Consider the following 18003-nt stretch of genomic DNA (forward strand, 5'->3'; position numbering starts at 1 on the left):
ATGTTGATTTTCATTATTGTATTAACTTATAGAGAATCTAATTAGAATCACTATAACAACAATAAGAACTGCAAACAAACAAACATTAAACCTCTTAACTAACTCTTAACTAAACCTCTTATTAAAAAATAAGAAATATGCTTAACTGTAATGAAAGCACATCAAACCCCCCCCCCCCCCCCCCCCCAAAAATGGCTTTATATATTTATATAAAAATAAATACATTCTAAATGATATGTAATTATAAAACAAATAAAGCATATTTTAGACCTGAAAATTTTTCATGGGATGCACTCACTCGGCTTGCAAGCACTGTTGAAAGCAGTGCCATTTATGGAGCAGAAATGAGGTGTGGTAACACATGAACATGAATACAGGTGTCCACCAACCTTCTCATCTTCTCTGTATTCCAGTCGTGAGGAATGATGGGCCATGCACAGCACTGTGATCACAAAATACAGCAGAGCAAAGATGCTGTGCAGCCACAGAAAGGCATTCCTAATGCACAAAGAAAAGAGAGTTATTAAAATCATGCCAACAACTTCATAAATATCTACATACTTAGCAAGGTTATGCTTTGCAGGTCTACATTCATCATAAGAAACAAACTTACTGTGCAGGAACATTAACCACTGTTGTTCGGCCGAAATTCTGTGGGTTATCTCCTGAAAAGCATAGAAATAAACAACGTGTGTAACATTTCATGCACTCCTCACATACCAGTGTCAAAAATAAAACTCTGAAAGTAATTTGAGGCCTGTGTGGTACAGTGCAAACTGAATGGGTAATAATAATAAAAAAAAACCTCTCTACACCATAATCATTATGCTTTGGGTTTGGTTGCTATGACAGATTTGTGAATGTGCCAATTTATTTCACAAATACAGTGTCAAATAGTTGCATAGAGATGACTGTAAGCGTCAAAACTCCCACCCTATTTTAACCAGCCGGCCCCGAAACTGCACCACAAACTGGTCTACCACACATCCACATTTAATGCTTTTAGAGAGCCACAGTAAACTTCTGCCACCAAGGTCGTATGAAAGTCACATGAAAAGCTTATTGCAGGTCTGAAAACAACATGAGGTAAAGCTTGTGGCTTTTTTAACAATGCTCTTCTTGTGGCGTGGACAGTCAAGGCCTTTCCCATATTTAACTTGGCCCTTCTAACCCTCCATCGTGCAACCCAGCCGTCTTCAAACACTGTAGGGTGGTCTGAATTACGCTTTTACACACGTCCACTAATGGAGGGTTAAGACTGAGCCCTTCTACATCTTCAAGAGTTTTCCCAGGCTTTTCCTAGAGTCATTCATCGACAGGCCCACACGGAATCTGCATCCGCAAAACCATACACAAATGTTAGACGTTCTCCAAGCTTTATTGTAGAGCTCTCAGCAACATTTAATGCATTTGAACTTGTTAAAATAGATTCTGCAGATTTCTCCAATTCCCATACAGAAAATGCACATGGCTGTCAAAAGTTTGGGGTGGGTCAGACTTCTTGTATTTGTTTCTTATGTTTCCTAAAAATAGATTAAAAAACATATACTGATATAATGAAGTATTATTATTAATTTAAAATAATGATTATTTCGATTTTGATACATTACACTAACCAGTAAGCCACCGTTGACACACAAGATTTTGGGGCTAAAAAAACATCTCACTGACTGATATATTTAAGGATAAGTGTGTTAATTATGGTTCATTTCTATATCAATAGCAGCAAACAAAAGAATTAGGTTTGGTTTCTGTAATTATTCAGTCAAACTCACACCACTGCTGAGTAAAAAGTACTGGACTGCTCAAACAAAAAGAGCAATGCATATGTTTGCAATAGCATGCTACCTACTATTCTACTCTTACCACAGTATACATTAAACTGGTAACACTTTAGTATAGGGTCCAAATCACACTAATAACTACTTGCGTATTAGCATGTCTATTAATAACATATTGGCTGTTTATTAGTGCTTATAAAGTACATATAATGCATGACATCCATAATCCTACCCAATACCATAAACTTAACAACTACCTTATAAACTATTAATAAGCAGCAAATAAGGGGTTAATTGAGGCAAAAGTCATAGTTAATGGTTAGTTAATAATGAGAATTGGACCCTAAAATAAAGTGTGACCATTAAACTTTACACAACATACTAGGTTTGCTAACAAGTATAAAGCATAGAACATTTCCAGTGTTAAGAATGAGCTACAATGCAGCCATATCAGACTTGATTTTTTCTGCCAAATGCTAAGATATTTTTGCACAAAACTGTATTTAAAATAACAATTTAGATAACAGATGTACACCTCTTGCTGAATTAAACATTTCACATAATAAAATGATGCGATAAAGATGTGCAATGAAACTGTTTAAACTGATTATATGTGATATTACTGTTGTAAATATTACTGTTTGATTATTATATACTATATACAGTATATACTGTGCAGTATGAACTACACTAGTACTCCAATCCAAACATTGTCAATATTTTAAAAGAACCACAGATCAATTTCTGACACTTAGGAAATCAACCTATGATGTCGTATTTAAAGGTTTTAAGAAAGTATTCCATTTTTACGTTTTATTTTCCTTTTAGTTTATGCTTTAGATAAATTTCAGAGTATGCCATTCATGCATTTAAGCATTTCAAGAGAGTCATTTCTAAGAGTGGAACTCTAATATTCCAACAATCGGTCAAAACTAATTCATGAGATTGTTCTATCAAGTTTTTTTTAAGGTGCAAGCACACTGATGAATTGAGATGTAATGATGATGTAATGTTGTTATGAAATGTACTGCCTTTTCCTGTATACCAAATGTGTTGTGTCTGTGGTCATGTATCCTCTATGGCTGAGCATTACTAGAGCAAACAGTAACCAAGCAGTTCTGGATCTGGTGGAGGTACCTAGGAGGTTTCCAGAAAGGTTGACAGGCAAGATGATGGTGAGCGACAGCAAACACACCACCGTCATGAGCAGGATAATGTGCCGCTGGAAAGACAGGTACGTGATCGCATCAATGCCACATTTACTGCGGATCTCCTCATCCCTATGGGAAGAATAAGGATAAAAGTTTTTATTAAGTAAATATTTACAATTGCATTTTTTTTTTTTTTGGCAGAAACTTTTATCCAAATTTATGTTGGATGAGTATACAGGTCAACAACTTAATGCACTTCTTTTTTTTCTTATTCATTTGTTTATATAACAATACAAACAACATGCAATTCAAACATGCAAATCATTTTAGAAATAATTTGTAACCTAATATTGTCCAATGTCCTAATATTGTAATGAAGAAAAAAAGCAAAGAAAAAAAACAAAAAACAAAACAAAAGACAAATTTCAAAACAAAACAAAATAGAAAAAAAAACAAAAAAAATAAATAAACAGACTCACATAACAAGTTCGATAAATCTCTTAAAATATCAGATTATTTGCCCTTTTCACACGCTTTATAAAAAGGTTTAGTTCAGGTTGTAAAATGTCATGTGGTGCAACTCTCTAAAAAGGTACAGATTTGGTTACTGTACATTACATGACATTTTAGAGTCATAACATTGAAGCTTTTCTTGAAAATCAGACTACTGTTCTAATATCTGCAGTCATGCTGTTCTTTTTAACTGTCTATTCATCAAAAAAATCCTGGAAAAAAGTTTCCACAAAAACAGCAAACAGCTGTTTCCAACATTATTATAAGATGAAATATTTCTTTAGCACCAAATCAGCATATAAAAACGATTTCAGAAGGATCATGCGACACTGAAAACTGGAGTAATGGCTGCTTAAAATTCAGCTTTACCAAATTATATTTTACAATGTTTCAAAATAGAAAGCAGTTGTTCCCTTTCGAGAGTACTCTCGTACTGCGTAAGCTAGCTTACGCTATGGGAAAAGGTCCCCTTTTCTCGAGAATATGAAGCCAAAAATTATCCTTAATTTTTAAATAATGTAAAACGCAGTGCTGCAGCACAGCAGACCTAAGCGAAGCGGCTCGCGCGCTTATTGGCTGTGCTGTGGCAACTGCAGCAACCTATGGTGAGGCGGCGGAGAGGAACGAACCAATGGGGGCGCTTCGCGCCCATTGGACGTCAGAGCGCGCCAAAATAGGCGTGGCTGGAACTATATAAGCCACCGCTTCGCCATAGGGATCAGATTTCATCTCCTTCAGCGATCTCACCTGCACTTCGCTGTCTTCTCCGGAGAAGCCTCTACACGCCGTCGAAAAAATCCTCTCAGCGGGATAGCACTGCAACGCAGATCTGAGGACGTCGGCTCGTGCTTCATCTCGACGCCGCCTTCAGCACTCGCTTCCTGCTGCGCCATCCGGCGTGACTATATCCTTTATAAAGCTAGTGTGTTTGCCGCTGCATCACACTTTTTTCTCCAAAATTCGAGGCGTTGTTTCAAATGCCTCGGGCCTGCGCTTCCTGCCGAGGCCCTCTGCCCAGCGAGGACCGCCACATCCTCTGTGTCTCCTGCCTGGGCCGCGAGCATGCTGAGAACGCACTCTCCAAGGGCGGCTGCCCTGAGTGCGACAACATGGCTATATCGACCCTGCGGGCTCGATTAGCTCAAACCAGCCACGATGCTCCACCCGCTCCCCCTCTTCTCTCTCAAGTGCCGCGTAAGAAACGCCGCGATCAGAGAATGCCTGAGCACACTGCTACACGCGAGCTCACGCCGGAACACTCCCCGCGTGCCTCGCCCGCTCTCTCTCCTTCGCCTGTCCTCTTAGTGGACGAGCAGCGCCAGTCTCTGCTCACCAGCGCCCCCTTCTCCTTCGGAGCGCCTGAGGCGGAAGAGGACAGACACGACAGCCTTTCTCTCGCCGCGTCCAGTAGTGAGGAATGGTCGGGCTCCATTGCGGACCCCCCCCCCTCTACAGCCCCCAGCTGCACCGGACAACGCGCTGATATCGACGCGGAGCTTACTCGCGTGCTTACAAGGGCTGTCAGCGACCTTCAGCTCGACTGGTCTCCTCCAGACGAGCCCGCTAAAAGCAGGCTGGACGAATGGTTCTTGCAGGGGCGCCCTTCGGCCCCTCCGCAAAGAAACGCCCCCTTCTTCCCGGAAGTTCACGATGAACTCACGAAGTCGTGGAAAGCCCCATTCTCCGCACGCTTGAAAACTTCTGTCTCGTCAGCGCTCTCCTCTGTCGACGGCGCCCGAGAGCATGGTTACGAGAGCCTCCCCCCTCTCGAGGAGGCAATTGCTGCACACCTCTGCCCGCCCTCAGCCGCAGGATGGCGGTCGAAGCCTGTGCATCCATCCAAACCGTGCCGCACCACCTCAGCTCTCGCTGGCCGAGCATACACCTCCGCTGGTCAAGCTGCTTCGGCTCTACACACCATGGCTGTGCTGCAGGTTTTTCAGGCCAGACTTCTCCGTAACCTGGACGAGTCTGCCCCAGATACCTATGACTTTAAAGATCTCCGCAGCGCTACTGATCTAGCCCTGCGTGCGACAAAGACCACAGCACAAGCGATCGGCCGAAGCATGGCAAGCCTCGCTGTTTTAGAGCGACACCTCTGGCTCACGCTCACGGAGATGAAAGACGCCGACAAATCCGCCTTTCTTGACTCTCCTATCTCGCCTTCCGGCCTCTTTGGCCAGTCGGTTAAGGGTTTCGCTGAATGCTTCACTGAGGCTCAGAAGACGTCACAAGCAATGAGACACTTCCTGCCGAAACGCTCTAGCTCTGCTGCGGGACGCCGTAGAAATGCGCCGCCCCCTCAGACCTCGAAGCCATCGCAGCCAGACTTACAGTCTCGCCCAGCGACCAAAACCCAGCACCGCTCTCGCTCTACGAGCCGCAAACCGCCAGAGAGACGGGGACCTCGGCCAAGGATTGTGCTGAACCCCGAGCCTCCGAAGCCCTCCTGACCTTCGTGCTGAAAAGATCGTGGTTAAGTCCCGCTGCGGCCGGACCACCACACAAGAAACCTCACATACTTCCTCCAATCCCCTCACTAAAGGCGGTTGGAGATGTCTATACTGCAGTAAACGAGCCTGTTACAATGCACGCACGCCTGCACACAAACGCTGTTTTCACGGCGACCTCAATAAAGCACAAAAAGAGCTTTTTCTATGTAGGCAGTGTGCCCACTACACAGTACGCACCCCTACATGTATACACACTCCCCCAAGTGTCACAAAAACACACTCGGGTCCCCTTTCATGCCCACCTTCCCGCTCGCGCCGGAGGTGCTCTAAATGTAGCGCGCGTGCCCACTTCGCAGTGCGCAACCCCTACAAATAAGCGCTGTCACCACAGTGTCCCAAGCACAGCATACTCGAGCTACTGGTCCCCTCATAACAGGCGGCCAGTGCCCGAAGCACATTCAACCCATAGCCGCACGAGCCGCTGCATGGCAGGCCATCCCCGGCATATCAAATTGGGTTTTGAATATAATAAAACGAGGTTACTCGCTCCAGTTCGCTCGCAGACCGCCGCGCTTTCGCGCCGTGGTCGAAACGAAAGTGAAAAGCGAAATGACAAACGTCCTTCGCGCCGAACTGATAAACCTTCTTGCAAAAGGGGCGATAGAAACTGTCCCCCCTGCGCAGCGCGAGTCAGGCTTTTACAGCCGCTACTTCCTCGTACCAAAAAAGGATGGCGGTCTCAGACCCATCCTAGATCTCAGACGTTTGAACAAAGCGCTTATGGCGTGATCGTTCAAAATGTTAACTACCAAACAAATACTCGCGCAAATTCGCCCGAGGGATTGGTTTTTCTCAGTGGATCTGAAAGACGCTTACTTTCACATTCAAATAGCACCTCATCACAGGCCATTCTTGAGATTCGCCTTCGAGGGGCAGACTTATCAGTACATGGTTCTTCCATTCGGCCTCTCCGTAGCGCCCCGTACGTTTACACGGTGCATGGATGCCGCTCTCGCACCCCTGAGAATGCGGGGAGTGCGAGTATTGAACTACCTCGACGACTGGCTAGTTTTAGCCCATTCCGAGGAACTACTGACGACACACAGATCCTGGATCCTCAGCCATTTAGAATGCCTGGGTCTCACGATCAACACTGTCAAGAGCGCTCTGTCTCCCAGCCAGAGGATTTCCTTTTTGGGGATAGACATAGACTCTGTGACGTGTACAGCGCGTCTGACGTCACAGCGCGCTCTCACTATTCAGCATCTAGCCGTGTCGTTCAAAGCCGGGTCTCTTTACCCGCTCAAACGATTTCAAGAAATGCTAGGTCTGATGGCATCAGCCTCTGCGGTTCTCAAACTGGGCCTGCTGCGCATGTGCCCACTACAACGCTGGCTGAGAGACCGTGTTCCAGCGCGCGCCTGGATTTCCGGCCGCGCGCGCATCAAGGTGACCCACGGCTGCATCACAGCTCTGGCCCCTTGGAAAATAGCCAACTGGTATCAGTTAGGCGTAAGCATGGGCGCTGTCTCGAAATGGAAAGTAGTCTCGACAGATGCATCCAACCTCGGTTGGGGCGCCCTGTACGAGGGCAGGTCTGCCTCCGGCCTCTGGTCGAGCCCGGAGCGACTGTTACACATAAACTGTCTGGAGATGATAGCGGTCGAACTATCCCTGAAAGCTTTCCTCCCATTTTTAAAGGGCCACCACGTTCTGGTCAGATCAGACAGCATGTCAGTGGTGGCCTACATAAATCGCCAGGGTGGTGTCAGGTCAAAAACCTTGCACACCCTGACCGAACGTCTTCTGACATGGGCACATTACAATCTGCGCTCGCTAAAGGCAGCGCATGTACCTGGCATCCTGAACCGGGGCCCGGACATGCTTTCCAGGGCGAATGTTCCCCCTGGGGAGTGGTCTCTTCACCCACAAACGGTTCAGTTGATGTGGAGCATCTTCGGCGGGGCAGAGGTCGACCTCTTCGCCTCAGAAGACAACGCTCATTGCCCAATATATTTTTCAAAGAGCAGGGACGCGCTGGCCCTCGATTGGCCCAGACGCCCGCTTTATGCCTTCCCACCGGTCGCGATGCTACCGCAGGTCATCGATCGGGTCAGGAAGAGCAGATGTGCTATGCTGCTAGTAGCCCCACTCTGGACGACCCAACCTTGGTTCTCCGAGCTGATGCAGCTGTCCAGTACAGCCCCATGGCCAATACCGCTGCGGAAAGATCTCCTCACGCAGCTGAAGGGCGCGCTCTGGCATCCCCACCCCGAACTTTGGGCCCTTCATGTATGGCCCCTCAACGGGTACCCGGGAACCTTCCTGAGGGAGTGTTAAAGACCATTACGGAAGCCAGAGCGCCCTCAACCAGGCGCCTTTACGCGCAGAAATGGTCAGTGTTCTCCACCTGGTGCGGGACACGGAACCTAGACCCTCACTTATGTGACGTGACGGAGATACTCTCCTTCCTACAGGAGCGTTTAGATGCGGGCAGATCCCCGTCTACGCTCAAAGTGTATGTGGCAGCCATTGCAGCTTCTCATGCTCCGGTGGCCGGCCTATCACTGGGAAAAAACGAACTGGTCATTCGTTTCCTTAAGGGAGCTCGTCGGATGAACCCTCCCCGACCCCCTTCAATCCCTTCCTGGGACCCGTCTACGGTCCTAGAGGCCTTAAAGGGCCCCCCTTTTGAACCGCTTCAGTCTGTCGATATGAAGCTTCTTTCGTTCAAAACCGCTTTTCTACTGGCTCTGGCCTCAGTCAAGCGAGTGGGGGATTTACATGCGCTATCTGTAAGCGCTGACTGTCTCGAGTTTGGGCCTAATGACTCCAGAGTCATTCTCAGACCAAGACACGGCTATGTCCCCAAGGTGCTCTCAACACCGTTCAGAGCACAGGTCATCTCGCTGTCAGCCCTTTCCTCGCAAAGCGACGAAAGCAACGCGAGCTTCATCTGCCCCGTCAGGGCTCTCAAAACCTATATTGCGCGCTCCGCCTCATTCAGGAGGTCAGACCAGCTCTTCATATGCTTTGGTGGGCGCACCCGAGGTCTCGCCACCACGAAGCAGAGCCTATCGCGATGGATAGTAGACACTATCTCGCTGGTTTACAAATCTAAAGGCCTTCACTGCCCGTTCGGCATCAGAGCCCATTCCACCCGAGGTATGGCCTCGTCATGGGCGTGGTCCTGCGGGATACCACTGGATGATATCTGTGCGGCGGCAGGCTGGGCCTCTCCGTCCACATTTATTAGATTCTATAATCTGCAAGTCCCTGCCCTGCAGGCCAGGGTACTTTCTATATAGACGTGCTAAGCCTTATCACGTCCCCCTTTTTTCGTTCCCTATATAAAGCTCACTAAGGTTGGCTGTTGGGACTGGGATTTCTCCTGCTATAAAGCCCCGGGCTCTCGCCTCGGGCTGTGACAGGTCGAAGTTCCCGAGCACGCACGGCGTTTTACATTGTGTTCCCATAGCGTAAGCTAGCTTACGCAGTACGAGAGTACTCTCGAAAGGGAACGTACTCGGTTACTAACGTAACCTCGGTTCCCTGAGATGAGGGAACGAGTACTGCGTAACCTGCCGTGCTATGTGCTCGGACCGGGTGATCGCTTCGGTCGATTTAAAACCTGATCCCTATGGCGAAGCGGTGGCTTATATAGTTCCAGCCACGCCTATTTTGGCGCGCTCTGACGTCCAATGGGCGCGAAGCGCCCCCATTGGTTCGTTCCTCTCCGCCGCCTCACCATAGGTTGCTGCAGTTGCCACAGCACAGCCAATAAGCGCGCGAGCCGCTTCGCTTAGGTCTGCTGTGCTGCAGCACTGCGTTTTACATTATTTAAAAATTAAGGATAATTTTTGGCTTCATATTCTCGAGAAAAGGGGACCTTTTCCCATAGCGTAAGCTAGCTTACGCAGTACTCGTTCCCTCATCTCAGGGAACCGAGGTTACGTTAGTAACCGAGTACGTTTTAAATTGTAATCATATTTCACAAAATGACTGTTTTCACTGTATTTCTGGTGAGCATATAAATCAAAAACATTTCGAAATCTTACCGACCCCAAACTTTTGATGTTAGTGTATATTCAAGTTTTTCAAAACCACATGAAACCAACATGAGAAAGACCACGTGGCACATATATATATATATATATATATATATATATATATATATATATATATATATATATATATATATATTTGACATATCTACATATTAATGACCCATGTGCATTCTGCAAGAAAAAACCAATGACTTTTGTTTTGATAGATCTGCACTAGTTGCACTAAATCAGCAAACACAGTCTCTGTGAGAGTTTTCAATGTGTTTCCAATGAATTATTGGCTTTGGTCAACATTATGTGTACAGGCCTTTTTAAAAGACCACACAAATACATAAAGGCGTTGGGGGCTTTTATGATTACAAGGCACCCTCATTCACACAAAAACACAAACACACACACACACCCCTCCGGCCTCGCCTCACACAGAGCGAGGAAACTCTCAGTTTTCAAGCTTTTAAGGAAACCAGCTAAATGTGGCACCAACACGCCATTCAAGTCGTCCAAATAACAAATAACTGTGGAGACTAGTCTGGTTAATACTTCTGAAAGGCCTTTGAGCATGCCCAGATGTTAAATGAACTGGTAAAGTGCCCGGTCTACCTTCACCCTGTGCTTTCCCTTCTTAATGAGATATAACATGAGCAAACAGGACACTGGTTGATGACATCACCACGCACTTCTTGCACACTTACTTCATGTGGTACAGGGATGTGAGCCAGGAGCAGAAGCCCTATAAAGAGAGGCAGGGAAGACAACGGTGTCATAAAAAGATCTGGCATATAAAAAATAGAGCGTGTCTGGCTAGCTTAGCATCTGTGAGAATCATTTGTCCTTTAAGTGAACATGGATAACGTAACAAGTGGAAAAAGCCATGCAAATGCATGCAGTATCTTTAACGTGGCTGTGATGTCTTGAACCGTCACTGCACATAAAATAAAAGGAGACAGAGTGAGGTCAGAATATAAATGGACAGATAGTGTGCATAAAATAAAATAGCATCTAAATGCACAGGCTCTTTTAAATGACATCAGCTCTGGGGCGACTTCTCCGTAACATCGGCTGACTAATCCACATCGACAGATTGAAATTTATTTTATGCCTCTGTATGTCTTTAAGTTACAGCAGTAGTAAATTCGCATCACCGTGAAGATGATTGTGACATTAAAAGACAATATATTAGTTGTACTCATGCTTTTATTCCTTTCTTAGCAGAGGAGTTGTTGATTAGGACAAGGCTCAGTAGGTTTTCTCACTGCCAAGTGTGGTAACTTCCAACAAAGATCCTGTCTCTGCTTGATCAAACCACAAAACATGTGTTTGATGTTCTCACCATGTCCTTGGTCTCTGAGTCTGATGGGCTGGATTCTGACGGGGTTTTCTCTTTCTCACTTTGTTCTCCATAGAATAGTGATGTCAAGCTACAGAACAAAGACAAACGATAAAATTGACAGGTTGAATGCATCTCGTTGTGGTTTTATATTTGTTAACATAGGTAACACTTTAGATTAGGGAACATGCTTATTAGCATGCATATTACTCGCATATTGGCTGTTTCTTAATACTTATAAAGCACATATTAATGCTTTATTCTGCATGGCCATATTCTAGATCCCTTAACCCTACCCTGTATCTAAACATAATTACTACAACAACTACCTTAGTTACCATCAGTAAGCAACAAATTAGGAGTTTACTGAGGAAAAACACTTATATAAGTTCCCTGATCTGAAATGTTAGCCACCCAGATAGCCACATATGAAGTAACCATTTGAGCTATGATTTTTGCATTCAAAACTATTCTGATATATATATATATAACAACTATCCCTAGTCCCATCACTGGATGAAGCCTGCTCTATTACAAATGTCCCTCTCCAGCACTAACTCAATGCCAGATCCAAAACTAGCCTCAAGATCAGAAAATTGCCAATATTTCCACCCAGGTCTATTACAGGAAATGAAAAGAAGCAGGTACATTACTAGTGTGTTTAGACGTAAAAATGTTATTACTGTGAGTGTAGACTGATGCAAATATACACACTGAGAATCAGCTGCACATTCACATTAACAAAGACTTTAATGCTACATGCTGATGCAGAATAAAGCAGTGCTTAAAACTTATGATCCAATTCCACCCACTGCTCTCATGGGGACTACAGTGTTTTTTTAATATATACAATGAGTTTCTTGAAAATGTAAGCAAAATTTAAATGAAATGGCGCTGACAATGAAATGCTGAAATAAATAAATAAATGCCACATATAATACATATATACAGTGGAGATAAAAATTATCAGAACAAAATTAGAGAACCTTTTTTCTAAATTTCAAGGTCACTGCTTAGTCCTATTTGAAGTTATCCTGACAGGAGTATATATAAGCATATTTCATAAATTAATTGTATTCAGAAACAAAGTAAAAAAAACATACATGAGATATTTGATAAAGAACTGATATAAATTTCAGCCACTGCACGAGAAGCTGGTCATTCCAAATCTGGAATTTCAAGAAATTGCAGTTTTACAATGACACTAACTCGTTCAAGTCCCCCAAAAAGACAGCTCGTCCACGTAAGACAAATGCATGAGAGGACAGGATAATACAGAGCTTCTCAGTTCAACACTGGAATTGCTTATGGCATGGATCGGTCTCTGCATGTTTAAGAGAAGTCGGTATATATATACTGTATAAAATTGATGACGGGAGGTTGAATTATTTGAAAATAATGGAACCAAGGCTGTTACCAAGGTGGTGATAAATATTGTTTATTTATATAAATTAAATGTATATATTACATTATATTATATATAATAATTTATATTTTATATATATCGGACCAAATAATCAGGCAAATAATATACCATCATGATCCAGCTTGTGTAAACCAGCAGGTGGCACCAGGATCTCACACTGACTGCTGAGCATTCAGTTCACTCAACCACCACACACAGTTGTTCAGTTATTTACATCTTAATGCATTCTTCAATCAGTTAACAGTTCTGAGATGATATACCTGTCATTTTCCATAAGCAGAGCCAGGCGGCCGTAGTCCCACGCTGCCTTCCTCAAACAGGAGAAAATCAGAAGCAGGAACTAGAATACAGAAACACCAAACCACAGTTATATCAGCACACATATCATGCTCAAGAGTTTTTAGAGTGGCCTTAATACAAAAAAAAAACTAATAATTTTTATGGAAACTGTTAGTAAATGATGTGCACAGCAAAATAAAACTTGATATAATGCTCATATAGAGAATGCAAATAATCAAGAATACACCCAGAATCCATTAAATCACTTTAAATGTGTGTCAAAGCTATTGATAAAAAAAAAAGAGTAAGAACAAGCCTATTTGTGTAAGCAAGCACTTGACTCACTAGACCCCTGGCCAGCAGTAATATTTAGCCATTTCTTTGGTCGGAGAGAGGCGGGGTTAATGGTTGTCTTGGAAACTAACAGGTGGTGATGTCTGTATGCACACTTGTGCTCATAATGACTCCGGAAGGAAGAGTCAATGACAAGACAACTTAAAACACGGACTGCTGGGAAGCTACAGGTCTCTACTGAGCTGGTTAGCAACTTGTTCTAAACTTAGTGGTTGAAGCATGTGGTTTCTGCCTCAGAAGCGTCACCAAAATGACTGCATTTTATTAAATTAAATTTAAACAATTCATTCTTTTGAGTCTGGTTTTCAATGTTTTGCTGGTTTTTAATATATCTCACAAACTGGCTCACAAAACCAGAAAATGTACAAACTGAACTGATTTGGTTGTTAAGTTTGACTTAAACATGCAATACCATACAAATGTTTGGGTTCAGTAAGAAAATACTTGTGTTAAGCAAGGATGTATTGAATTGACCAAAAGTGACAGTAAAGACTTTTACACTGTTACAATTCATATTGTATTTTTAAGTTACAATTGCAAAGTTAAAATTATGTAACAATTCTATTAAAAAAACTGTTCTTTTGAGTGTTCTGTTCATCAAAGAATACACAAATTTACTTTTTTTTTTACTTTTCTAAAAACATATTAAGCAGCACAACACTGATAATAATAATAATAATAATAATAAACCAAATAACCATATAAGAATTATTTTTGAAGGATCATGTCACAGACTTTAATAAACTTATACTTAAACTAGAAATATATATTTTACAATATATCAAATGGTACAATATTAAATTATAATAATATTTAAATATATAACTGTTTTTACTGTATTTTTAATCAAATAAGACTTCTTTCAAGAAACCATGACTAAAAACAGACCCCAAACTGTTGAACAATAGTGTAGTTTAGATTCTAAAGACATGCATACATGAGTTCAATGAAATAGAAAAACTTTTCTCTTTTATAGATCAGATGGGTGTCATGGGAAAGAGCCTGAGTCAAGTCTTATTCTAAAATCAAATAACAAGACAATAACTTTTGAATTTTTTTTACATTGTAACACTGTTTTGATGACAACTAAGCAAACGCCTCTCTCAAATTCTCATGAATGAAAAAAATCCAATATTTTGTAATAAAATAATATAAATATATTGTATATTTAATAATTGAAAATATTATTAGTAGTAGTAGTAACAAATATTATTATTATGCAAATACAGAGAAATACATTTTACTCAATATGGGGGGTAGGACATCCGAGCCCAATTTTATGAAAACTATTTATTTGTTCTTTTCATTTTTGGGTGAAACAAACATGTTATTGACAGGCGTTGTGAAATTCATTAGGTTCACATTCTCATAACGCTTAGAAGTAATAACCCTTAATCATAATACTAAAAGAAAATATGATAGATGCACTTGATATTAAATGCATGTCATGCAGTTGGAGCTAAACAATGCTGCAGAATGTTTTGAATATGTTGTACTGTACCAGCCACAGAACGACGTTGATGGCGAGGACGGTGGGGACTCCTCCGAAGGGCAGGCCTTGCAGGACGCTGCTGCGGGAGTGAGAGCGATAACATCTCTCCGCTGTGCTGTTCTCCTCCATCAGTGAGTCCAGGAAACTCCTGACGTCCAGCTCCTCCACAGAACTGCCACTGCCTGCAGGCCAGGACTCAAACGTACCCAATGGGTCAGAGCGCACCGCCATGCCTGTGGCACGAGTCTCAGGAAGCCCTTCAAACTGTCAAAGCATCACTGAGGTGGACAGACAACAAACTATAAAATTAGTCAGGTGAAACGTTCAAAAAGATAATACCACTTAATGTACTATAGTGACAAATGATGATGTCAACTACTCATTTATTTGGAAAAAATACAAAGTTAGTCAATCTATTAGTTACTGTTAACAAAAACTTTCAGTGCCTCGGCAACTCACTCAATTAACAGAATAAATACATCAAAATATATTCAAGTTAAAAAGAAATGTTTAAAAATTCAACAAAACGTCCTAAAATGTAAATTATGAAAATATGAAACAAAAGCTAATTCAAAGTATTAATATATAATATTCTAGTATATAAATAATACTAAAATAACAATCTCTGACTTTTGATGGCAGACATTTGGTATCTTGGGGCCAGTTGTGGCCTAATGGTTAGAGAGTCTAACTTGTCTAACCCAAAGGTCATGTGTTCGAGTCTCAGTAATGGCAGGGATTGTAGCTGGGGGTGAGTGAATGACCAGTGCTCTCTTCCCCCTTTAATAACTGTGTGTGTTTGTTCAGTACTCACTGCTGTGTGTGTGTGTGTGTGTGTGTGTGCATCTGGATGGGATAAATTCTTCTAAATTTCAAAATTACATCAGAAATGCATAAAAATATTAAGCAGCACAACTCAACATTTTTAATAATAAATTATTATTAATTATCAAATCAGCATATTAGAATAATTTCCGAAGGTTGAAGCATGTGGAATAACGGGAATAAATATGTTTTAAAATATATTAAAACAGATTTCTAATCAATTGAATTTACAAAATATATAAAATTTAATAATTTCTTACAAATGTAACAATAACAGTGCGCCTATTTTCTGTGTCTTCTGTGTCAGAAGATTTCTTTCTGGATTCTGATTTTTATGATTTAATGCAAATGTATTATCAAAAACACCGGTAATCACACGAATACAAAGAAATGCATTTTTAAAATGTAATCAAATTACATTAAGCAAACAAATTGCTACACAACAGAGGTTTACTGTTTAAATTAAACTGTACTTTAAATTGTATTGCTTTTGATAATATATTCTACTGAACAATAGTAATATATTTCTGTCACACTTTCTTAAAGTTATTCTTTTTTTTTTTTTGAAATGTTGTAGTGAAGATCTTTGTGTTTCTGTGTTGTGAGAGGAAGTTCATGTAGTGTCTTCATATAGTGAAATGATACACAAATGCAAAAAAAAAAGGGATTATGTGTGAAGTAGAAGTGAAGTTTTTTTTTTTTTTTGAATTATAGGCCCTGTTCAATTGTTATGGCTGGATTCTGTGATTTTGTCCACACATTTCTGAGGTGCTCAGGTTTGAGCAGTTAAAGCACTGTGCATTAAATTTGAAAACAAATCGGTGCTGACAACAGTAAAATTCGAACAAACATTTCTAAACCTTTAAACAAACACTTTGGTAGCACCACTTTCATTCAGTTTAACAGATGTTTCGTTTATCTTTATGAATATTGCCCTCAATTACATTAACAAGAACAAACAAACCCAGCTCACTAGTCTGTTGATATTACAGATAATGATGTGCCTTAAACTGCTGGTTACCATAATAAAAAACATCTCCCAACTCACACTTTTAGCCTTTACATCAGTCAGCATATCCCCATAAAATCACTTTAAGATGTCCATCATCCTCAAGTCATGCAGGAACACATTGACTTTAATAAATCTTATCTTTGAAATATTCTCATATTAAACATGCATTTTAACTACAACTAGTGCATGTGTTCCTATTACCTATCATCAACACAGTGTTAAGAGAAAGAGAGAGAGAGAAAGCAGAAGGTAATTTTAGTTATGATGATGATGTCATTTCTTGTTGTGTGTAATGTCAATCAGATGGCCATCTAAAATAAAACCTAAACACACAATGAATCAGAATCAGGAAAATTCCACACAACAAAACCTTATTATGTTGGCTTGAGATGATCTAGTACACTCTCAGAAGAAATAGTACAAAAGCTGTCACTGGGATGGTACATTTTCAAAATGTACACCTTTGTACCTAAAGTGTCCAAGGTACATAAAGTCAGTGTACACATTTGTTCCTAAAAGGTACAATTGTGTACAGTGTATCTTTTGAAAAGTTCATTTCATTGAGGGTATCAAAACTTTCAAACATCAACTCTTACAGATTATTTAACCAAGAACCAGTGTTCAAGAACTCCAGATCTTCATCTATCTAGCTATCTATCTATTTATAACTAGCAAAGCCTAGCAACTAGCCTACGGAATGCTACAACACGTTAAGTCATGCTAAGAAACATGCAAAATGTTAGCAACATGTTAGCTATGGGATGCTAAAAACATGTTAGCTGTTTCAAACATTGGCTTTCTCAATCCAACATAAAAGTTTGTCCTAACACATTTACTCTCTTGTTCTGTTATGGCACTGTGAAAATAAATTCATGAAAAAAATCCCATTATAATAACAAGATCATATAAATTCCGTCCCACAAAGAACAAGTTATTTATAATTGTATTCATAAAGATTTAATATTTTATCAGCACAATTAAAAATTAGAGCTGTCAATCAATTAGACATATTCACTGAATTAATTATATGAAAGTCTAGGGGTCACCAAACTCGGAGCGCTGGTGTCCTGCAGTGTTTAATAACCCTACTCAAACACATCTAAACAAGGTCTTTCAAGGTATACTTGAAACTTCAAGACAGGTGTGTTGAGGCAAGTTGGAGCTAAACTCTGCGGGACACCGGCCTACTGTTTTTGAGAATGTTGTTGTTTTAAGAGATTTTTAGGTGAGAATGTAGTTGTTTAGACTTCAAATATGCAGATTGTTAATAAAGATAATGTCTATTTGAAAATTTGCCTCAATGTTTTCAGAGATGTGAGCTCC

The 18003-nt window shown here is 41.4% G+C and overlaps 1 protein-coding gene across 1 annotated transcript in view; it reads right to left on the bottom strand.

Moving 5' to 3' along the window:
* LOC132111726 (calcium permeable stress-gated cation channel 1) overlaps nucleotides 1-18003 on the bottom strand; it is a 55088-nt gene that overhangs the window by 15466 nt on the left and 21619 nt on the right. Inside the window, exons 2-8 of the mRNA XM_059519297.1 lie at nucleotides 14853-15121; nucleotides 12979-13058; nucleotides 11296-11383; nucleotides 10658-10695; nucleotides 2919-3061; nucleotides 614-665; nucleotides 390-498 (exon numbers count right to left, since the gene is read on the bottom strand). Coding sequence (XP_059375280.1) covers nucleotides 390-498; nucleotides 614-665; nucleotides 2919-3061; nucleotides 10658-10695; nucleotides 11296-11383; nucleotides 12979-13058; nucleotides 14853-15074 — 732 coding nt within the window. The 5' untranslated portion in view covers nucleotides 15075-15121. The remainder of the gene's footprint in view (nucleotides 1-389; nucleotides 499-613; nucleotides 666-2918; nucleotides 3062-10657; nucleotides 10696-11295; nucleotides 11384-12978; nucleotides 13059-14852; nucleotides 15122-18003) is intronic.

The sequence above is a fragment of the Carassius carassius genome, chromosome 31 (genome assembly GCF_963082965.1).
Source record: "Carassius carassius chromosome 31, fCarCar2.1, whole genome shotgun sequence".
Lineage (NCBI taxonomy): Eukaryota > Metazoa > Chordata > Actinopteri > Cypriniformes > Cyprinidae > Carassius > Carassius carassius.